At 38.5% G+C, this 25,281-nt stretch overlaps 1 protein-coding gene across 2 annotated transcripts in view; it reads right to left on the bottom strand.

Annotated features, from left to right (window-relative positions):
- The window catches only part of LOC132101654 (NT-3 growth factor receptor-like), a 107,035-nt gene that overhangs the window by 3,479 nt on the left and 78,275 nt on the right, over positions 1-25,281 (bottom strand). For both annotated transcript variants that reach the window (XM_059506762.1, XM_059506769.1), the window contains exons 12-15: positions 17,759-17,889; positions 16,065-16,237; positions 10,243-10,486; positions 271-429 (exon numbers count right to left, since the gene is read on the bottom strand). In XM_059506762.1, the coding sequence (XP_059362745.1) occupies positions 271-429; positions 10,243-10,486; positions 16,065-16,237; positions 17,759-17,889 (707 nt within the window). The remainder of the gene's footprint in view (positions 1-270; positions 430-10,242; positions 10,487-16,064; positions 16,238-17,758; positions 17,890-25,281) is intronic.

Raw genomic sequence — 25,281 nt, 5'->3', positions numbered from 1 at the left:
GCTCCCTTTGCACTTATTTTTAAATATACAATTCAATCTTTGGACCTTTTCTTCATTTTATTTAATGCTCATGTCAGTGCACATATGATGCCTTAAAATACAGTCCAGTAAGTTTTTCCAACCGAACTTTGTGTGTAGCGAGATGTGAGCTGCTAACCTGATCTCTGACAGCATTACACCCCGCCTGTAGAGATCACACTCACTTTCTAAAAATGTCATATTCACACTGACGTTCTAACAATGGCTCCATCTCTTTTTGCGGACATTTACCTCATTATTAGATAACTGATACCATGGCTGTTTCCCATAGGTGAAGATCTCCCACATAATGACTCCGAAGCTCCATACATCGCTCTCTGTGGAGAACTTCCTGTACATGATGCTCTCCGGAGGCATCCAGCGTATGGGCAGCATGGTGTAACCTCCCACCTAGAAGACAGATTACACATCAGGCATTGCTCACAAACATCTTACGCGGTATGGATGACATTTCCCTTTCTTTGTAAACAAGCAAACAGCTTAGTCTACTGATTTGAATTGAAAATATGCATACAATGCAACAGTTCTTACATGACACCAGCACAGAGGATGTCACAGTTTACTTTTTTTCTGTTCTTTTTTAATGCAGCACTTCATTTTAATTCAAGAAATACTGTATATAATACTGAAATATAAATTTTATATTTTAAGGTTCACATCCATGTATTAAGTTCGGTTTTTGCAGGCCATGATAAACTGATACACTTTCTGCAGACATTGTGAATTGCGTTATCAATGTGCTCTGGGAGATCATGTGCTTAACTGTTTTTAGAGGCTGACTTTAAAGAAAAAACAGCATTGCAAAACATTTTCTATCAAAAAAAAAAAAGTTTTTGAAGCTGACATTCATTACAAAAATGTAACTATAATGAAAGTGTTGTTTGTTGTCTGTGTGTGTGGCAATTCAGTGAACTCTGCTGCCACTGCGTATGATACACAGACCCTAATGAGGGTATGAAAGAGCATGTACACCAGCAAGAATGAATATTGTAAATATAAACTACTGTTCAAAAGAAAGAATTTAATACTTCTATTCAAAGATGCAATGATGCATTCTTAATTCATGGATGCATTAAACTGATAAAAAATGACAGTAATGACTTTTAAATGGTTAGAGATCAAATGTATTTTAAATAAATGTTCTTAAACTTTCTATTCATCAAGTATCTTGGAAAAAATGTATCAATGTTACCACAAAAATATTAAGTAGCAGCTATTTTTAACATTGAAATATTTATTTTAGCACCTAATCAGTGTATTAGAATGATTTCTAAAGGATCATGTGACACGGAAGTCTGGAATAATGATGATAATTTAACATTTAATTTAATATTTAAATATTAATATAGAAAACAGTTATTTAAAGTTGTAATAATGCTGTATTTCACAATATTACAGTTTTTACTGTATTTTTGATCAAACCAATGCAGCCTTCATGAACATAGGAGACTTTTTTTTCTTCAAAACTATATAAAAAATGTACCAACCCCAAACTTTTGAACGGATGAGTATTTACACTAGAGCTGTCAATCGATTAAAAATAATAATAATAATTAAAAAATTAGTGGCACATTTTTCTCTAATTAATCAAGATTGATTACATACAATATATTCATATTTTCATAATTTTACATTGAATCGCCAAATTAATGCAGAAATAACATGAAGATTTTGTATTTTAAATAAGTTTGATGGCATCTTTTAACTAAGTTGCATATTATTCATGAAGACCATTATCACTGATACCAGTATTGCCATTGATGTGTGTACTAAGTGCATTTCCCCTCACTTTAAGCCATTAATTATAACCATTCAACATTTATCTTGCCAAAGAATGCCAGGTAATTTAATTTTACCTTTTGGCATTTAATTTTACCTATTGTACCAAATGGCACTTTGAGAGAAGAAACAGTGCTTCAAACCATAAAAATATAACCAGTGAGTATTAATTACTCAAAGTGTTTAAAACCCAAATATATATATATATATATATATGTATATATAGTTGTATATTTAGAGCTTTTCAACTGCTGGGGAGAAATTCTTTTAACCTTAACATTTACTTCAGCCATAGTTGACAGATCATCTGAGAGGTCCTTAATGACAGCTGCCAATAGAAAGTTGTTCTTCATAGCACATGTGGTTCTCGTAATGGGATTCTTCTATAATATAATTTATAAAAAACAGAATTCTTATAAGAACAGTACATAACACATTGATGCTGACCCACTCAGTAAAATGCTTTGAGTGTAAGAATTGACTAAACAATAATTCGTTAATTGTGCATGCACTCAGTTTCGATTAAAATGGCTTATTCTCAAATCTATTTCTTATTCACATCCATTCCACTTCATTCATCATGCTGTGCCAGCATGAAATGTTCAAGAGACTACTGGGTATTGCTGGAGCCCTTCCAGCTCGGCGTGGAATTGTCTTTGTAATTACTATTCCTTCTGTTGTGTGCCTTTACATTGATCCTACTTCCGGCTGGGAGAGAGCAGACTAATGAAAGTCTACCTCCACGTAAGAAATTAGCCAATTTCCTGTGACTACTGTCTGCTGCATATAGTCAATATCTTTTCGAAACCTTTTCAGGCTGTGTTCTTTAAATGAGTTTGTGTTTATTGGTATTTTAGCTGCTCCTATTGCAAGTGATAGTTGGGAGAAGATGTGAAATGAACGGGAAAAAAGAGGTTCCAAACATGGAAACATCTCAACCTGTCAACTCAATAGGGTGATTAACCCCTTGGCATCCTCTGCAGCGAGACATGATAGCATCACATTATGAATTGTGTGCTGACAATGACACATGACATCACACTTGTGTACTGTATCTATAGGTGGCTGTGTCCATGAACATTCGTAGTGCACACTGTACCCATTCTGACACAACACTGACATGTCTGTGACATATTTATAACATTTACTATATACTGTTTGAAAGATTCGATTAGATTACGATTATCACTTTCAGTATCTGAGAGTGCTTTAAGTATCCGAAAGACTACAGACAGTCATAGTTATGGTTTTTCTTTTTTCCTCAGCATTATTTCTATTTGATTATTACTGATGACAACATAGACAGTGGCGGGTTTAATAGGCTGCATTCACGCTAATGCACAAGTCTATTTCGACATACTGTATCAGCTGTTTTGTCCTGTTCTATCAATTTCATGTCATAAAAGTATTTGGAGATTCAAGTGCTTCAGGACAAAGAAACACAAAGTGCACGTGAAAGTCTGTCAGTATGTGAGTTTCGTGCATCTAATACTTACTGCATTCCAAACGGCATCAATGAAAGCACATCTAAAGTATAAAACGTACTCGGTTACTAAACGTAACCTCGGTTCTCTCTAGAAGAGCGAACGAGTACTGCGTCTTAGCTAAGACGCTACGGGAAAAGTCTCTTTTCACGAAATACTGAAGCAAAAAATTATCCTTAATTTTGTATTTTTGTAAAGCGCATTTGCAGCAGTACACAGCCATAGGCGAGACGGCTCGTTCGCTCATTGGCTTGTTCTGCGGCAACTGCACAGCCTATCGAGCGCAGGCTGATGCAACATCAGACGCCACTTCTTGCCACTTCCCGCCGAAACGGGTGTGGCTCAACCTATAAAAGGAGCTCGAAAAGGCTGACTCACCTGATTTATTTCATCGCCGAAGCGAACCAGAGTGAATCGTACGCACGGCAGAGAACGCAGTACTCGTTCGCTCTTCTAGAGAAAACCGAGGTTACGTTTAGTAACCGAGTACGTTCTCTTACGAGAGCTCTCTCGTACTGCGTCTTAGCTAAGACGCTACGGGAACCCGATGTAAAACGCCGTGCGCGCAGGGATCACACACCAATAAACCTGAAGCAACGCCCAGGATTTACAGTGCACAGTCACCTGAGGGACTCACAGAGAGTCAGGGACAGAAAAGGGGGAAAGCCCTCCATACCATATCTAGCAGCATCCGTAGATGTGGCAATATGACATCACACAGCCGAGGCAAGGCCTGACCAATGTGGCAATGCGGGTCTTACGCAATACTGCCCATATAACAGTCGGCAGCGCATAGCACTCATGAACTCAGAATTCCCCTCAGGGCCCTGATTCGTCTATACCGACAGCAGCCTTGCTTGCAAGGCGGGAACCTCCAGGTTATAGAACCTGATAAATGTAGACGGCGAGGCCCAACCCGCCGCCATACATATATCCTGCAAGGAGATCCCAGTAGACCACGCCCACGACGAGGCGACGCCTCTTGTGGAGTGTGCTCTGACGCCCAACGGGCACTGAAGGCCCCTGGAAGCGTAAGCTAACGCTATGGCGTCAACTATCCATCTGGATAGAGTCTGTCTCGAAACAGCCATTCCCTTGGAACGTCCACCGAACGAGACAAATAGCTGCTACGTCTGCCGAAAGGCAGCAGAACGAGACACATAAGCTCTTAAAACCCTGACAGGGCAAAGAAGACTCAAGTCTCCATCCTCCCCTGACACCGGTAGGGCAGACAGGGCAATAACCTGAGCCCGAAACGGTGTGTTAAGGGACTTCGGCACATAACCGTGCCTAGGTTTGAGTATGACTCTTGAGTCATTGGGCCCAAACTCCAAGCACGACTGGCTCACCGAGAGCGCGTGCAAATCACCCACACGCTTCACAGAAGCGAGAGCCAACAAGAATACTGTCTTGAACGACAGATGCTGAAGGCTAATCGAATGGATAGGCTCGAAAGGGGGACCCTTCAAGGCCTCCAAAACCGCCGCGAGGTCCCGTTCCGGTGCTTAACCGACTGGAGGGAGGCTGAGCGGGTCCCGTGGGACTCGATATATCTGCGAGTAACCGTGGGCTGCATGTGTGCACTTTTACCACTGTCAACTCGCCGTCTGCCTGTGCAGAATGTACGTGCAGGGGCCTCGTTTTTACAGAAGCCCCGCGCCGTATGTGACATAGTGTATGTGGGCACTGGGAAGTGGGCACGTTTACTATGCGGCGCGCTCGACCGATCTGTGTCGATCTTATGTGCGCTAGCCCTGTGTGCAGGGCTGTGCTTACATGTGGGAATGGGCACTGGGTAGTGGGCATCGTCACTGCATTTAAAGCACCATCGGCCGTGGCCGGACGAACGTGCACAGGTTTCGTTTTTACAGAAACCACGTGACGCTTGTGACATAGTGATTGTGGGCACTGAGGGGTGGGCACGTTTACTATGTAGTGTGCGCGACCGACTTGAGTCGACATTATGGGCGCAGGCCCTGTGTGCAGGGCTGTGCTTACATGTGGAGATGGGCACTGAGGAGTGGGCATCGTCACAACATTTATAGCACCATCGGCCGTGGCCGGAACACCAGAAAAAACACTCTTTTTGTGAAACATCTGGGTAGCCGTGATAACGGCTTTTGTGTGCAGGCAAGCGGGCACTCGTGCAGGCTTGCGCATTGCAGAAGACACTGAGGCAGTCACAACTCTTGGAACTGCAACAGCAGCGCGCTTGGGTGAGAGCTCGGCCGCAGCGGAACTCGAACACCGGCACTTTCCCAGCAGTGCTAGGATGCTTTCGGGGCTTCTGGCTTCACCGCAATCCTCTGCCGCGGCTTCCGCGGCGCGGGGCGACGGCTCGAAGAGCGAGGACGGGGTCCCGAGCTGCGTTGCTGACGCTGTCGCGATGACGCAGCAGGAGGCGGTGGGCGTGACTGAGAGCTCTGTGGGGCCGGTCTAGAGCGGCTAGCTGCAGAACTGGAGCGCTTCGGCAAGAAGTGCTTGAACGCCTGTGAAGCTTTCTGGTCCTCGGCGAATCTCTCCACAAACTCGTTGACTGAAGATCCAAAGAGGCCGGCAGGAGTTAGCGGAGCGTCAAGGAACGCAGCGCGCTCAGACTCCTTGATGTCAGAAAGCGTCAGCCACAAATGCCTCTCAGCCACCGTAGCGGAAGCCATAACCCGTCCCATGGCCTGTGCAGCGGACTTTGTAGCGCGGAGGGAGAGATCCGAAGCACTCCTCAGATCCGCGAGACAGATCGCTTCAGGTCCCATCTCATCCAGCTTGCGGAGAAGATCGCCCTGGAAAATCTGTAGCGTCGCCATGGTGTGCAACGCAGACACAGCCTGCCCAGCAGCAGAGAATATCCGTGCGAGCAGCGATGACGTCATGCGGCAGGCTTTGGATGGCAACGCCACCTTAGTCCGCCATCCAGCAGAGGGCGGGCAAAGGTGCGCTGCTATAGCCTGTTCCACCGGCGGAAGTGACAGGTAGCCTCTGTTCTTAGCACCGTCCAGTGTGGAGAATGCTGGCGAAACAGATGAGCGGATTCTCGCCGAGAATGGAGCGTCCCAAGCCTTCGCCACTTCTTCGTGAAGCTCAGGAAGAAAAGGGGCGTGCTTTGAGCTTGAGGAAGAGCGCTCATCCGGAAGATAGCTACCATCCAGCCGGGAACGTGAAGGGGGCGCTGGTGCAGACCACTCGAGGCCGAGGCTCGCCGCGGCCAACGAGAGTACACGCATCTGCTCCTTATCGATATCCCCCCGTCTGCTGGGCCTCTGAGCAGCGGGCGCGAGATCCACGGAGCTCGCCCAACCCTCACTGCCCGAAGCAAGCAGAGAGCACGTGTCTTCTTCCTCCGACGCGGGCCTGATATCCACTTCCTCAGATGACGCGTCGGCAAGCAGCGGACGCTGAGCATTCGGAAGCGATGCAGGGGAGACCGGCGAAGCGGAGGGAACCGGCGAGCTCGGCCGAGCTGGAGGCGGTTCTGGTAGGCGCTGCGAGCGGCGCTTCTTACGGCGCTGCGGCGCAGCGGATGATGCAGGCTTCGAGAAGGATGCCAGGCGAGTCCTCAGAGTCACCATAGGCATCAACTCGCAATTAGGGCATCCGCCATAAGCGAGCGCGAGCGCTGCATGGTCCTCACCCAGACAGGAGACGCAGATGACGTGACGATCTCCTTCGCTGAGCGGGGTTCTGCACGAGCCGCACGAAGGCATCTTTAAAAAGACGCAGCTCTTTTGTGAATGTGCGTCGCAGGGCGAACACACACACAGGATATTACAGAACAAGGATTGTAAAGGATATGGGCGCCGGATAGCGCAGCAGGAACAGCAGTGGAAGGCGGCAGTGCCAGCGGCCTTCCACTGGCACCGCATCAGCCTGCGCATCAGCCTGATGCAGAATGTTGCATCAGCCTGCGCTCGATAGGCTGTGCAGTTGCCGCAGAACAAGCCAATGAGCGAACGAGTCGTCTCGCCTATGGCTGTGTACTGCTGCAAATGCGCTTTACAAAAATACAAAATTAAGGATAATTTTTTGCTTCAGTATTTCGTGAAAAGAGACTTTTCCCGTATCGTCTTAGCTAAGACGCAGTACGAGAGAGCTCTCGTAAGAGAACTGAAATAATGGCGGGTGGAAGCACACATTGTCAAGCAATGCACACATATCTCAGATCCTGTGCAATGAAGCCCACCACGATTGTCTCTAGCGCATATGCGCCACATGCAGGAAAAAAACAAGCTCAGAATAGATTCTGAAATATTTAGAATTGTTTCAGAACTGCTGAAGAGAAGATTGCGATGCATCAGAGAATCAATTTTTTTCTCCTGCCCTAGTAACTACACAGTTATTACACAGTAATCATTGCCCTGCTTCTCATATAAGCTCTAATATGTTCTCTTTTAAATATAGAAGGCTGCAAACTCTTTAATTCAGTATCCTAGGGAAAGATGTAGTGAAATAAAAAGCTGTATTTTACATTGCAGATGCTTCTCATATCTGCAGTACCCCTGCTGTGAAACCATCTCATTTGTGAACAAAAGCAAACAAGATGCCAAATAAGAAGAATTAAAATGCATCGAATTGTAAGGAATTCATATAACTCTATTAATATAAAACAATGTGAATTCTGTTTGAGCAGTGACCTACAGCTTCAAATGGTATTAGAGTTACTGGATACTGTATATTCAAGTGAACTGCTAATTTAAATGAGTTGAGTAACAGTAGTCTTAATAATGGACTTCCACAAGAGAGACACACACACATCCTGGCCCTTAAATAATGTAAATTACTTTCAAATCCCTGATTAAGACGAGCAACTAAAATTGGTTAAACAGTCATTCAAACCACTATCCACTGTATCACCTTGGGCTTTGTCGTTGAGACTGGAGCAATTAGCTTGACGGTTTGAAAATGGATAAGGCCATTATGCAATAAAAGATTGAAAGTAGAATTTGATGAATCTTTCATGCTGATTGACTATTTCCGTTCTGTCAGTGTGGTGTGGGTTTTAGGAAGAAGGCAACATGTTTTGTTTTTTTTCTTTTCTTTATTTTGATAGTTTGTAAACTGGATTACGGGTGAGTCTGTGGCTCAGTGGTAGAGGGCTAGATTGGATTATGGGTATGAAGAGCAAAGCAGCATGGTGGAGAATGGATTACAGCCCCACTAGAGCTACTCTCTGGGCATTTACACTTTTTCAACAGGGGAAGCAGATTTTATGCATCCATGACCGATAACAGATTTCACCAACCTTTTACAACACTTGGCTGAATCTCAAGTAAAAACGGACCTTTTGAGAGCTCAGAAAGCAAACCTTGCCAATGTGATGACATTTCATGTTTATTTACAGGGTGTTAAAAACCAAAATGACAGGGTGACATGTACATTTCACTTGTTTATAGCGTGTAATCGGCTATCTGTGGTGAAGAAAACCCAAGACGACATCTAAGACAATCCGCAGCGTGTTTGCAGGATCTAGCCTGTGTTGTGACTTTCCCCTGAATCTGTTTTCTGTACAACCATCACTGCCTCTAAACAGAGTTATCAAAGACATCTCATGCAAAAAGCTACTCGGCGGGCCATTGGGTGACAGGATGTCGATGTGCCACTTATAACATCTTGACGAAGGCGGTTGAATTGGTCACTGATGAAAGTACCTCAATCTCTCTTCCAGTCATGCTCCATTCCTGTGGCCAGACGCTCGAGCCCCAGAGGACAACAAACGTCAATATGACTCGGCATGTGTGGATTACGTGCTTGTCAGGATCCGCTATTTATAATCACTTGACACAGTGAACGTGTCCAATGCGGTAATAATTTCGTAATCTCTCTGCTTTGTCAATATTGCAGACTGTGCGTAAGTGTGTGTATGTGCGGCTGCTAAAGATGTTTCTGGCCTTTAACTTATGACTGGCTTGAATACAAAAACCCTCCACAATCCAGTTTCTCAGTGGAATATTTTGAGGTCCTTGGCATTTAACTCGATCTAATATGTTACTATTTTTAGCACAAATAAAGGAAAATATTTTTATATATATTTATTGATTGGGAATGTAAATGTAAATAACCACAGATTTAATGATGCGTTTTGGACATTTTGACCAAGAGAGGACTTTTCATTTTCAAAAATGTTGATAATTTTTGTACTTTTCCCCATCATGATACACTTGTGGTGTTCTTGTTAAAAAATGACTGGCCTACAAAAAAAAAAAAAACCTTTAATCAGTTCTTTTTGGAATGGAGTGATCATAGGCCTCATTGATCTGGGCTTATACAGTTTTAAGTCTGTGTTGCCAAAGTTATATATAAATAATTATTTTTTTCACCCAACAACTGGGGTGCATAAGCCTATGAGGCAATGAGGCTACGATCAATCAATTCCAAAAAGAAATGCATATCTGGGGCAATTGAAAGTAATCAAGTTGACAAAAAGATTAAATCCAATGTCATAATGTTGGCTACCACAGAAAATTATTGAATCTAATCCATTAACTGAAAGAAAGTAAATATTATGGTAGTAGTGTGGCACTTACTATGCAAGTAAACAGGGTTATGCAATAAATATTAAAATATATATCAAAAATAAACATCCCGTTAACATCAGACTGGTGTGATAAAATCACTTGCAATCCTTGCCTTTGCAAAGTTATACTACAGTACAATACATCTATTTGTGCCAGAATTTTTCCACCAGTTTTATCCACACAGTGAAAGTCAATAGGTTCCTTAATAAAATTGGACCCCAGTGACTTTCACTGTATGTATAAAAATACTTTCAAATATCATTAGGGTGAATAAATAATGTATGTATTTTCTTTAACTTCAGTTGAAAGTGCCTTACATGATTGTAATTTTTCTTGAACTTAAAACCTGAAAGTTGAAAATAAAATATATATATTTTTTAATAATTGACTTTTTTTTTTTACCACAAAAAAATGTAGTTAATTAAACTTACTCTGTAGTAATCTGAGCTGTAGATGTCTCTGGACATCCCGAAGTCTCCGATTTTCACGAGCAGGCCGTTACCAACGAGGCAGTTGCGGGTGGCCAGGTCACGGTGCACGAAGTGCTGGGAGGACAGGTAGACCATGCCTGCCGCTATCTGTGTAGCAATATGAAACATCTGCGAGAGACCAAGTTCCCCATTAGGCTGCATCGGTTGGCCGTCAACAAGGATCATGGCGTCTGGACCATGGGCTCTGAAACGTGGGGAGAAAGGTGCATTGGTTACACTTGTTAGTCTTGGCAGTAATTGTCCTTAACTGCTAAGCTTTGTCCAGGTTTGCAATTACTTGCGTTTAGGATCTGAGCAGGGAAAATTGATTATGGATCAATGTGAAAGGGCACAGGGTCGAAGTGGTCAAACGCACTGCCTTATTGCCCCATAAAATAATTCCCCCTCTAATCCTTTAATCCTGTAAAGCTGTCTAATTTGAAGTGAGTAAGTCAAGGCAAAGAAAAATGTGCTTTAACTGCTTGGTGAAATAAAATCACCTATTCAGTTAACTTTTTTCGATTATCTCTTCACTCTGGGAAAATGATTTTTGTCCGATAAGGTGGGTATTCAATAGGGCTCGACTGTAATGTGTGCATCTCTTCTGGTCAGTGCCTTTTCAGCAGCGTGCTCTTCAACTGTATGTTGAAGAGCTAAAAATCAGAGAGCTAACAATCCCAGCGGCAGTGCTGCTTTAGATTGCAACAGACTGGATCCGGAAAAACTAACTAAAACAAAACAACAACAACAACAACAACAAAAAAACATTCATTTTCTTTAATCTGAACAGAGATCAGTTACCATAGAAATGGGAATCCCACCAAATATGCACAGCAGTCTCCCTACATTCCAAGAAAAACTTGTGTTGTATTTTAACAGTGTGCACTGTGCAGTAAACTTGAAATATATTACAGTTTATATGTACACCACCATTGTTTAGGGTCTGTAAGATAGAAAAAAAAAAGAAAAAAAAGAGAAAAATTTATGGTCATGAAGGCTGCTTTTCTTTAATCAAAAATACAGTAAAAACAGCAATATTGTGAAATGTTATTATAATTCATAATAACTGTTTTTGGTTTAAATATATTTTAAAATGTAATTTATTCCTGTGATGGCAAAGCTGAATTTTCAACATCATTACTCCAGTCTTCAGTGTCACATGATCTTTCAGAAATCAGTCTAATATGCTGATTTGCTGCTCAAGAAACATTTCTTATTATTACCAATGTTGTAAACAGTTGTGCTGCTTAATATTATTGTGGAAACCGTGACTTATTTTTAGGATTTATTTTAAATATATTTTTTGTCTTTACTGTCACTTTTGATTAATGCTTGCTTGTTGAAAAAGTATTATAATATAAACAAAAATCTTACTTAATAAAAATTATACTGACCCCAAACTTTTGAACTAGTGTATAATGAACAACTTGCTTTGCTTTTATAATGTATCAATTTATGATCTTTACCCAGTATGTACAGTACAGACCAAAAGTTTGGACACACCTTCTCATTCAAAGAGTTTTCTTTATTTTCATCACTATGAAAATTGTAGATTCACACTGAAGGCATCAAAACTATGAATTAACACATGTGGAATTATATACATAACAAAAAAGTGTGAAACAACTGAAAATATGTCATATTCTAGGTTCTTCAAAGTAGCCACCTTTTGCTTTGATTACTGCTTTGCACACTCTTGGCATTCTCTTGATGAGCTTCAAGAGGTAGTCACCTGAAATGGTCTTCCAACAGTCTTGAAGGAGTTCCCCGAGAGATGCTTAGCACTTGTTGGCCCTTTTGCCTTCTGTCTGCGGTCTAGCTCACCCCTAAACCATCTCGATTGGGTTCAGGTCCGGTGACTGTGGAGGCCAGGTCATCTGGCGCAGCACCCCATCACTCTCCTTCTTGGTCAAATAGCCCTTGATGCCTTCAGTGTGACTCTACAATTTTCATAGTCATGAAAATAAAGAAAACTCTTTGAATGAGAAGATGTGTCCAAACTTTCGGTCTACTGTACATTTTAACATTTCAAATATTTTTTTATTCTAATCAGAGTTTGAGAGACCTGAACCAAACCAAACCACAAGTAGAGATTGAACTGTTTATGACCTTACTAAAAATTGCTGAAGAGTATTTCTTAAAATGTCTATAGATTAAATGATGGGGGGGTCCTAACCATGGCTGCTGGAAAACTAAGCTTTACACTGTTGTGCACTCTTCTAAAAATGATATACTCTGACTTGTCTAATATGATATAAATCATTTTGCCATCCATGAAAATCAACAATACATGTATCATTGAAGCTTTTCTAAAAAGAATTTCATCTTTTTTTTTTTTTTCTTGAAATGCAAGTCTGGCCAAGTCTCTGCATAAGTGTAAGAAACAATTCTCTCACTAAACAAAAGAATAATTTATTATCATCACAAATCACTTTGCTCCCACAAGACAATCATCTCACTCCAGTACTCTATCTGCCTTTATAATTTCACAATTCTCCCCTGCAAATTATAATTCACATGGCCTCAATCCACCTTACACAGCACTGAGACTTACACAGCACTGGTGAAAGTCGCTAATGACTTACTAATTGCCTCCGACTCCGGCTCCACGTCCATTCTCATTCTCTTGGATCTCAGTTCAGCCTTCGACACTATTGACCATGCCCTACTACTTAATCGCCTCGAACATGTATTTGGCTTGTCAGAGACTGTTCTTGACTGGTTCAAGTCCTATTTCACTGACCACAGTCAATTTGTTTTTATGGGTGGTTATAGGTCCAAGGTTGGTTCTGTTCATACGGGTGTTCCACAAGGGTCAGTCTTGGGTCCTCTACTCTTTAGTATGTACATCTTTCCACTTGGTCAATTACTACAATCTCTCAACCTTAACTATCACTTTTATGCTGATGATACACAGATTTATATCCATACTAGACCGGGTCAGCAAGTGAACGTTGGGCATCTTTCGAACTGTATTGCTGAGATAAAGATTTGGATGTCCAATAATTTTCTGTCTCTAAACGGCTCAAAAACAGAAGTCATGCTCCTTGGATCTCCACATCAACTGCGAAAGGTTGGGTCTCCTACTCTGCCTGTTGATGGCGTTGCACTGGAGTTTGAGTCCAAATAAAAAAATCTGGGTGTCATATTTGACGCCACACTGTCATTTGAGCGTTTTGTCCAGAATACAGTTAAGACATCATTTTATCACCTCAGAAATATAGCCCGGCTACGTCCTATGTTATCCTTTTCGGTAGTTGAGAAGTTGATTAACTCTTTTGTCTTTTCGCGCATTGACTACTGCAATGGTCTTCTAGCTGGGGTATCTAAATCATCACTGGATAAATTTCAATATCTTCAAAATTCAGCTGCTAGAGTACTATTTGGGGTCAGGGCCAGGGACCATATAACCCCGGTCTTGGAGTCCCTGCACTGGCTACCTGTTAGGTACCGTATTGATTTTAAAATCCTTATGCTGGCCTATAAATCTCTGCACAATCTGGCACCTGAGTATTTTTACTGACTTATTAATCCCCTACACACCACGTCGCAATCTGCGCTCCTCTCAGAGTGGTCTTTTGGTTGGTCCGAAGACACGGCTTCATAGGTGGGGTGACCGAACATTTTCTGTCTATGCTCCTAAGCTCTGGAATTCTCTCCCGGCCGACATCAGGGAAGCAAATACATTAGTGACTTTTAAATCTCTTCTTAAAACATATTATTTTAGGATTGCTTTTACATGAACTTGATTTTATGTGTTTATTTTCTTGTATTTACATTGTGTTTATTCATTTGCTGTTATGCTTGTCTGTAAAGTGCTTTGAGAAAGCTACTTTTAAAGGCGCTATACAAAATAAATATATTATTATTATTATTATTACCTTGCGACATGCATGCAGTGAAGTTCAATCACATGCTGCCATTTTGAAATAGAATCTTGTGTCTCAAAACAAGACATATCTAATGCCTAGATGGGCCGATGTCTACATAAACAACATTGAAACTGGCATGACTTTTCATAGTTGGATTGATTTGAGGAGCAGTAACCTTATATGACTCATAGCTGAAATGATACAATTCTTCATATGCATATTTTAAATCATACTGTATAACTACTACCGTAAATCTTTCAGTTACCTTTAATATCTGAATGACTTCTGCTAAACAGTGATGATATGAAATGGAGTACAAAAAAAAAAAACTCTTCAGAACAGACCTCAATAATGTTTGAAATTGCTCACAGATCAAATTATCTGAGATATTATGCACAATTCTCCATGTTTCCATTTTTATTTATGCTAAAGGATTTTAAGAAAGAAATATTTTAGACAAAGTTGATTCTACAATAACAATAACAGAGCTCAACTAAGTTTACTGTGCTACCTGTGAGCAATAAAATTTTCCTCTGGGTTGGCTCTATCCTACATATTAAACATTTTTCATTGCTTGTTGCAACGCATGATAACGTTACATCATTTATATTGTCACTTCCTGTGGCACTTTAAAAGTGATGATAGAAGTGTGCCTGGCAACGTTTTATTAATTTGGCTGATGTACATACTGCGACAATGTCCAGTGACTGGAACTGAAAGGTTAATATTCTGTCACTTTTGAAAATAACGTAATACACTAAATACTACCCAAAACCTAACTGATATTGATATACAGTCATTGAGCTGTTTTATAGTGAATTGTGTTTCACAGGGCCAACCTGCAAGTGCAATGCAGTGCTAGGTGGGCTAGTGAGCAAGTTTACTACATTAAATAAAAAAATGTGTACATATTAGGTATGTGTGCTACGACTAATTTCAAAACTGCTTAAATGGAAATTTTGTAACAAACTGATTGACTAAGTAAGAACCCCTTTAGAAGACAGTCAAAAACATTGTGGTTATGCGATCCATTTGGAATAATTAATCTATGACTCAAACAGTCATCTAATTCCAGACACCTTATTATTCGAGTTGAGCTCTTATTTTCCATCAAAATTTTCAAATTTACAACACTGACAGACAGCAACTAAAGCATCAGGTGTGCTGAATGAAAAAATGCAAATGCATTCTCTGCCATTAGGTGGCGCTTTTGGACAAGGAGAATTACCATTAACCATGGTTGCTAATGTAAACAAATCAGCAATAGATTTTATAAGGCATTACATACATATAAGGAGATAACATAAAAAAGTCAACTAAATATTTCTGAAAAAAAATCAGTTCCCTTTCATTCATAATGTTTCCCCCTTTAAACCAGTAAATACTCTCCAACACCTTGCTCCTTGCTTCCAAGTAGATATTTCTGAGCAGGCACTGAGTGACAAGAAGAAAACACATGTATACAAGGTCTGATGCGAAATTAAATTATTGTTTTGTTATCCGCTCCAGATATTCACTTTTCAAATATTTTATTATTTTTTAAAAGTTTAACATTAAAATTACTCCATTTCACCACTTTTCTCACACATCCCTAATCCATATGGAGCTTATGTGATGTAAACATCACAATGTATCATGTGTATCAATGTTTGTAAATCATGTGCTATAGTAAAGGATTTTTGAGGTCATAACATAGTATCGTGCAGGAACTGCATGAAAGTTATTTAATAATAATCTGCCCTTGTAATCATAATTTGTGTGATAAAGAATACAAGTTGTGGTTTTACTATCTCTAGTGTTCATTTCAGCAGGAAACAGCAGTGAATTGTATTTATAGTTACATTTTTAGAGGCACGCTTTTCCAAGGAGACTGTGCTGTGTAATTCCCACTGAAATCCCACTAAAAAATACCTCAGAAACTTATTGAGGTCTCCATGCTTCATGTACTCAAACACCATGATGAGAGGGTCGCCATCCACGCACACGCCATAGAACTTCACAATGTGCTCGTGCTGGAGGTTGGTGAGGAGCTCGGCCTCCCTTTGAAAGTCTTTCCTGGCAGTCAGGGTCGGATCTTTGAGAGTCTGAGAAACAAAAAGCATGTTTACTCTTAGGAGGTGTACAGATGAAAAGAAATGCATGGTGGAGAGTGGGATGCCACGTTTTTACTGAAGTTGTCCTCTAGGCAAGGAGAAATGAGATGGAGGTTAAACTAATATGCCTAATTGCATTTCAGGACATCTGCCATCAATTGAAAAGAGATGAAAGCATACAACAAAAGGCCACAGCATGACTTGAAATGAACGAAAGTGCTTCATTGACACGACTTGCATAAACTGTGTTTACTGAGGAGTTAAACTATGAATACAAACAGTATACGTAATAAATTCAAATGTAATGTCTCATTTTGTTGCACATTATTTGGGTTTTAATAAACCAGTCTAGCAGAGATTGAATATTTCGGAATATTTGCAACATTTTCCAGTGGTGTTTGTAATTGTATTTCCTGACACAGCATTAAAAAAAACACACAACCATTTAATGTTCCCGGGAACTCTAAAGTGCTTTCTAGACTTTTCACTGTGAGTCCTGCTCCTTCCAATTAGATGATAACTTGACCTGAATGGCACATGATGCAATTTGATTTTAATTCTAGAATTGCCCTGATCTCTCCGACACAAGCAGAGGGAGGCATTAAGAGAGAATGGTGTATATGACAGATGGTGGATTGCTCATTTTCGTCAGGGAAAGTGTTAGTGCCATGCCACTCAACACAGTCCTGACGTGCTGGCTTTCTGCTGCAGCATCCTGCAAGATATCCTCATGGCACCAGAGTATTTTCACAGCATCTTCAGTTATCTTTATGATGTAAAAGTTTCAGTCGCTCTGGTGCGGCAGTTCATTCGATTAGAGGAGGAAGTTCAGATGTGGAGAGCGCTTTCCGATGGTTAAATTATATTATTGGCCTTAATATGTCTTTCTAGACCTGTTCTCAACTGGTTTTTGCAAAAGGACCCATATATTACATTGGACATAAAGTGGAGAACCAATATCTGGAGAGTGCTTTCCAATGGTTAAATTATGTTATTGATGTTATACCAGTTCTTAGCTGTTTTCTCAAAAGGACCCATATTTTTTACGCTAGAGACAAAAATAGTTTGTCATTTAAAAGTAAGGATTTTGTTTTCTGGTTCATTCTTTGGACACAAAACACAAAATCCATGTTTATCCTTGTCACTACACACACACACACACACACACATATATATATATATATGTATGTATGTATGTATGTATATAAAACCAGTAGAAACACAAAACTGCATTTTGACAAGATCAACAAGATTTTTATCTCATGGAACTGGATTGTGAAATGTTGGTGTAACAATACCTTGTTGAAAGTAAAGCCTTTAAAAAAAAATTACATTTAGACCCAAACTTCTTTAGATTGTGTGAAATGAGAGCAGCAATGTGCATTTACTTCCATAATGCATATTCCTGGTAATGGAATGGAGTGCACAGAAGAAGTACATCTATCCTGAGAAAAGTCAGAGCAAAGCATAGCCAGAAGAAGGTGCTTTTAACTGCAAAAAAACATGCCTTACCTTCACAGCCACCAGCATCTTATCTTTGGTGGGGCTGAGGTTGTAACATTCAGCCAGAAACACCTTCCCAAAAGCTCCCTCGCCCAGCTCCCTCTTCAGAACAATGTCCCTCCGTTTAATATGCTGCACATCTAAAAGAGAAATACAGATAGAGAAAACCATATTGTTATTAAATTTGTGTTTTGTATGTCAAGGTCATGAGTTCACAATGGTGCATTAAAATGAGACTGGATTGTAAAGGATACTGCTGTGTTGTTTTAGTAATTCTATTATTGTACCCGTTTTGCATATATTCATATTTCGAATCAGCTTTGATATTTTCAGTTGCAATTACATTTTTAGTTGAAGTAAATGTGTTTGAAATTTTAGTACTTGCTTTAATTTCAAAATATTAATTTTAAATATTAAAAACTAATTCAAAATATTAATAAAAACTATAATAGGATCTGAGTGATACCAAGTAGCCAAGGCAACATTTCTAATTCAGTTTAAGATTTTAATTTAATTTAATATTTTATTGTAGCTTTATTTAATGTAATGTTGTTGTACGGTATGTCTTGGTTTCCCCAGAACATGTGTTTGGAATTTTTGTTTTTTCATTTTTTTTATGGACATAAAACAAAAAGATCTGTCGGTGAATCTCATCAACTTCCATAATATATGATCAAACAATGACGAGAGATGTCCAGGCATAAAATTATCCAAATAATATCATCATAAGAGACAATGTCCCTCAGTAACAGGTGGCAAAAATGAGTGCAGAAACCCAAGCCAAATTAAATATGAGTGACAGGTTATCTGTATGCACCCGTTGTGCGTGTTGTGTTTATGCATACTTGTACAAGTGTAAATAAAGGCTTCAATCGTGAGTTGTTTGCATTGTGTAAAAGGTCAGTTCTTGTGCAGATGGTGTTCTAGAATTGCTGCTTGCAGTTACAGCTGGATGTTTTCTGGGTGTTTTTTGTCTTCTCCGAGTTCTCTTTTTCAAAACAAAACGAGTGTGATGCAAATGAGAGTCAATTGTAAAAGGTCTCTTTTTGCCATATGTTGGGAACTCACCTGGGACTTGTAATGCTTTGCCATCAATGTTTATTGTCATTTCCAATTATTTCTGTGAATTTAAAGTAGCTTAAAAGCAAAAATGCTAAAAAAATAAAAAAATGCTACAAATATGACTCTACACAAACATAACAGCCTCCCTTTTCCTATATCTAATTATTTAACTATCTACTCATTAGCCTCTACCAAACATTTAATTAAAAAAGGCAAACAGTAAATATAAGTTTCTAAATGAATCAACTGACACCACAGGCTATTAGTTTATGTGCATGATGTAAACATATTATAAACCCTGTTATACTGCTGTCAGATCAAAAATAACCATTTGCTCTATGCATGTCCGAAACAAAATGGTTTGTTGTACTGGATCAAATTCTACTGGTTGCTATGGTGAAGCCAATTTATATTATGCTTGGGACATTGGGTAAAAAATGCTATTCTGAGGCAAAACAGTGTGTTTTGCAATTAAAGATAATAAATATTCCTGTACATATCAAGTTTTTATAAACCAGCATATTTCGGGTAAACAAACGTACTTTTCAGAAATAGAGACTAATATGTGCTCTTTAGATATTAATATGTACCTTTATGTATAAATAAGATACAAAAGTACCGTTTGAAAAGGTAGCAACCCAGCAGCTTTTGTAGTTTTTTTTTCTTAGTGTAGATCCATGGAGAAAACAAAAATGGCAAAGCAAACTGAAGTGTGTTTGTATATATAATGCATTATAAATGTAGTCATATAATGCCTTCTAATGCACCTTGTAATAAGTTGAATGTGTTTTTATAGCCTTTAGCTGTAACCAGAGTTAATATAATCTAATAATTTATAATACAATAATTGTAATACTTATAAATGCATATTTATTGTAAAGAATATGATGCATCAAAGCATATGATTAACATGTACATCAGTCACATTATAACATTTTTTAATGTGACATGTTATTGTTGCATTACTAGATGAGTATTGTAATTCATTCAATAAATGCCGTTTTATAATTAGTTATTATGAAACAGATATGATGCATTACAATTATGAATACTTTTATAAAACATATAGTGTTTTCAAGTTATATAACAAATATTTAATTTGTTGACAAACTGTCAATAAAACAGCATAAAACAAGATGATATTTAGTAGACTTTGCCATAAGGGCAACAATAAATCTCAAATATGCAAAAAATGTTAAAATATTTATTATACATATTGTAATGAATCATATCTTTTTTATATAATAACTGTAATTATCAAACCACATTTTTTTGTTGCCCTTATGGCAAGACGTTATACTGAAAATTATCTTGCTTCAAGCTCTTTTTTATTGACAGCCAATAAATTGAATATTTTAATAAACACTAAATAATAAACTTTTAATAAACTTAAAAAACTGTACGTGCTTAAAAGTATACAAACTGTCAATAAAACAGCAAGATTGTATTCAGTATGACACCTTGCCATAAAGGCAACAAAACGTACTGATCAGAGACACTTGAGCCACTGACAGACATCCAGTATCAAGTGCTACAATCATCATTGACTCTCAGAGACTTGAGCAGCAGGGATCTAGTGGATCGACGCAGGATCAGTTTAAGTCTGGAGCACCTTCCCGTCCCCCAAAACCTAATTTGTATTCATTTGTTCTTCCATTAAGTGGTCCACTGGGTTTGTCCCGTCCTCCAAGTGAACAATTACATGTGCACCTGCAGTAAGAGTCTGGGATGGGTTAACTTAACCTTCAGCTTCTCACCCAACCGATAAAGCCCGGCTCCCTCAGCTGCCTATTTACCACAATCCGTTTGTGGAAAGACTCTGAATTAGAAAGGCACTATCCCAAGACTCATTACCATTTATTTATTCCTGAACCTGTATCAGCCCCTGAAGGCTGAAATTAGGAGAGCACAGAGGCAGGTGCGTTTGCGACATCAAAAATCTATGCTTAAAATAATGCTTAAAATAAAGCAACCATGATTTCTCAGTTAAAAGGAAGGAATTCCTCCAGGTCATGCAGACCATCAAGTTAAAAGGCAATACAATCTAGTTCTGAAAGCATGGTGGACATAAACATGCAACAATTTGGAATGTCCTGATGAAGAGTGAACTAGACCAGCACATAGAGGTTAAATGGACTACTTTGATGATGTTTTATTACCTTTCTGGACATGGACAGTATACCATACATACTGTACATTTACAATGGAGGGACAGGCAGCTCTCGGACTAAATCTAAAATATCTTAAACTGAGTTCCGAAGTAGAACGGAGGTCTTACGGGTTTGGAACGACATGAGGGTGAGTTATTAATGACATAATTTTCATTTTTGGATGAACTAACCCTTTAAGACTGGTTTTGTGTTCCATAGTCACAAATATGGCTGATCAGTTGTTGTCAAGCACTTGGTTTGTGTCGGTGTCCACCTTCACTGAGATGGTTTGATGAGATAATAGTTCAATTATGAGCACTAATAATAGATGGACTGAATCAGAATCTTTGTGAAGGTGTGCACGTTCAGAGCTCCATTAAACCTGGTCTGCATTAATTTACAATGCCCTTTTTCTGAGCTCATGCCTTTGTCTTCTCACTCTCAAGCCTGATAAATTCAGCTTGTCATTAAATGTTACCTTGAAACAATCCAATCGAAGTAATTGTGTCCAGAACAATGAAGGTGTACGCAGGAGACATCAGCATGGATATATTTTCTCTAAACGTCCCTAACAGTTCAATGTGAACAGGACACAAAACGGTCACTGCTGAATACAATATCATCAATTTGGCTCTTGCTATACAGTACATTCGTATGTGGCATTTTCTTGCTTGTATTAAGATATAGTCTAATGTGTTTTTAAATATCTTATAGAGACAGTATGTGACAAAGGCATCCAATAACAGTAAAAAAAAAAAAAAAAAAAAGTTTTAGAATTTAAAATATCTGTTTTCTATTTGAAAATATTTGAAAATGTAATTTATTCCTGTGATGCGAAACTGTATTTTCAGTATCATTCTTCCAGTCTTCAGTGTCACGTGATCCTTCAGAAATCATTCTAAAATATTGATTTGCTGCTCAAAAATGTTTATTTTAATAATCATTGTTGAAAATAGTGAGCATAAGATTGAGAGCATAAGAGACTTAATAATAATAATAATAATAAAAGGTTTATTCTGAATTATTTATTTTTATTGATCATTGATGACTTTTTGTTTTATTCAAAGGAAATAATATGATAAATTTGGCAAATGCAGCACTGCTCAAAATCATCCATATTTGTGATGCACAGTCCAGATCTTGTATTTATAGCCTTTGCACTCACAGATTATTAAGGACATTTTGTTTAAACTCAAAGGACATAATCTGACAATCTGATCAATGTGGCAAATGCAGCACTGCTCCAAATCATCCATATTTGCAATGCACAGTCAGGATCTTGTATTTATAGTCTCTGTACTCACAGGAGCTCATTGTAGATCCCAGTGCACTCACTTCCCCTAGGAATACTGCTATCTGAATAATGATCTTCAGTATATTGCATGTGATCCAGCCGCTGTATTTCCCATGATTTATGCCAGAAATCCCAGCTGCAAATATTTCATGATTAATAATTTAAGAAATTAAAGGGCCATCTCACAGAAAACAATTTCCCTTGCTCTTCTGAAATAAATGTGTTATGTTAACATAATCCTGTTTCGTGATCTATATGGAAAAATGCAAAATGAAGAAATGTCTTTAACAATTTAGGCTGTTTAGACTGTTCTCCTAATACAGATCAGGCAAACATGTAAAAACAAGGCGCTAGAGATTATTCTCATATCTAGTTAAAGCAAAACTATAGTTGGTGTAAGTTAGTTGGAGCTGAATACCAACGGAAATGCTGTGTAGTTCAGGCAAATTCACCTTGGGTTGAAAAGGAAAGTAAATGCAGCACAACTCAATTGTAATTGCAGAATAGCTTGTGTGAGTCAGTCATCTTATGGATTATTGAAAAGTCAGCATGTCATGGCTCAAGGGACTTGCTTACTTGAAACCGTGCAACAGCTTCCTTTCAAATACATCTACTGCAGCAGTCTACAGATAAAACGGTAATCAAAGTTAAAAAATTTTTTGTCAGAACTCCTGTAGAAATTACACTCTTACAGGGATATTTCTAATTTAGCATATTTCATATTTAACATTAAAAAAAAATATGAAATGCATCCAGATTTCACTTTAAATTTTCCTTTATTCCCGTTATTAGATTCTCATTCATGTATTGCAGTAAAGGAATACAATAATGCATATATATTTTTATGAATTACAGTTTAAATTTTGCAGTATTAAGCATTACTTTTTGTAAATAAGATCTAAATATATATATAAAATTTTTTAAATATTACAAAAACAAGAATGACAATGTTATAGGTGGTTTCTGCAGGTTTTATGAAGGTAAATTTAAGTCTTTTTCAAAGAACCATTTAAGACCAAGTAAAGAATGTTGAAGGAATAATTTAAAGGGAACACAATATTTCAATATGTACTCTATAAAAAACAAGAACTAATACTCAGTACCTCCATCCCACACTCCTCACTATAAAAAAATCATGAGCTGGACCATTTTTATAAGGTGTATCTTTATATAAATGATTCAGCTTACTACAGCTAGCACATAAAGGGCTTTCTAGTAGCCCAGAGCCTGAGAAGTAAAAATATACCCTTTCTTCAGCAGCTAACTGCCATTTAAATATCACACACTCATCAGACGTAGGCACACCATGATGGTTATGTATCTACAGCCATAAAGATTTTATGCCATCCATTATGCATAAAGAGTTAATTTATTCATGAGGGCAAAATGTGATTGTCCTCTGCCTTTTGATTCCTTTTCATAGCTGTCAGTGCACTCTTTGAATAGACCACTGTTTTGTGCCTAGAATATAAATAGACTGTATGTGTTGATGTGTGCAAGTCTGTGTCTACCATACTATGTTGTATAAAAAAATAAAAAAATAAAAAATCAGGGCCCCTTTTAGCCATTAAAACTTGCTAATGAGAACACTTACTGTATGTAAAGTCACAAGTAAATTTGTTCCAATTAATTACATAAAAGGTCTAAACTAAGACACCATTTGCTCCAGTAAAATCATTTGGAAGTCTTCAGTCACAACGAACCCCAAAAATAGCAAATAAATATATAAATGATCATATAAATCTTGGCATGATTTCTGCATTTACATTTCTGCCCATTTATACTACACAATGGTGTTGGCATTGGTTCCCATGCACTCTGCAGTAAGTGCAAGCTACGGGTATCCCAAAGTCATCTATTTTTAACACTATTGTGCTTATTAATACTATATCTTCAAAGCGGCCCATATCCTGCACTCTATGATGAGGATATACTATACTATAATTGATGTAGTTTTATTAAAGTTGGTGTCACTTAAGAATTTAGTTTGACCATGTATTTCCATACTGTACAAAATTAAAATGAATACAAATATCAGAAAAAAAGCAAGCTACATAAGCGGCTCAAATTCATGCAGCTGCCCTTAATTTTTTGTGTGTGTGTCTGGATTTTATTTTATCCTTTAAGAATAAAATTTTGAAAAGTGGGCATACAAAAGCACAACTGAAATAATTCTGCAGATGAATCATTACATACAGTAAGATCAGGAACAGTATTAATATACACTACTGTTCAAAAGTTTGGGGTCGGTACTCGGTAAGATTACTGAAAGAAGTCTCTCATACTCACCAATGCTCTTCTGATATTTTAAAATGTAAAATATGTAAATTTGAATTTAAATACGGGAGTCAATTGCCTAAATTACAGTTTTGTGTGTGTACAGAACAGATTTCACTTTTGAAATGGCCATGATTGATACCATGGTAACCATAACAAAATTTTGCCTTCCTCAATGGTTGGTATCTGCTATTTTTGGAAAATTACAGTGACCAAAAATTCATTATGTTCGGCGATATTAATTAAACCATTGTCGACAGAGCCGTCATGTTGTGTTTACGTTTGGAAGGTTGCTTGGCAGAGCACGCTCTTGAAGGGTTGCCATGTCCATTTATTATAAGCAACACTTTTTAAGCATCTGCGGGTTTGTTGTTTGGGCTCAGTTCAATGCAGGTGCAGTTCGCAATATTTTGGTATGTGGCAAATTTCCAAGATATCGCATTTGGATTTAAGCTTATTACAGTTCAGCCTTGTTCTTATTTGCTGTTTTTATAGCAAGTTCTGGCAATACTAATGAGTCAAATTGCACCTGGTTCACTGTGATTTATTGCATCACGCATGCAGAGAAGAGACACCACTCTTATACGCATTTAAATACGTCATTAACAACTCGTTTTTCAGTTCAGTTCAGGACACACAGAATTTCTTTAAATGTGTTTGTCACGACTTGCATCTTTCGGGAGTCAATTTGTTTGTAGAATGCAGTTGCAACTCCAACCACACTGAAATGGATCTCAACATCAAACAGT

The sequence above is a fragment of the Carassius carassius genome, chromosome 2 (assembly GCF_963082965.1).
Source record: "Carassius carassius chromosome 2, fCarCar2.1, whole genome shotgun sequence".
Taxonomy (NCBI): Eukaryota; Metazoa; Chordata; class Actinopteri; order Cypriniformes; family Cyprinidae; genus Carassius; species Carassius carassius.
The sequence above is the reverse complement of the archived record's forward strand: the minus strand, read 5'-3'. Positions and strand labels throughout refer to the sequence as shown.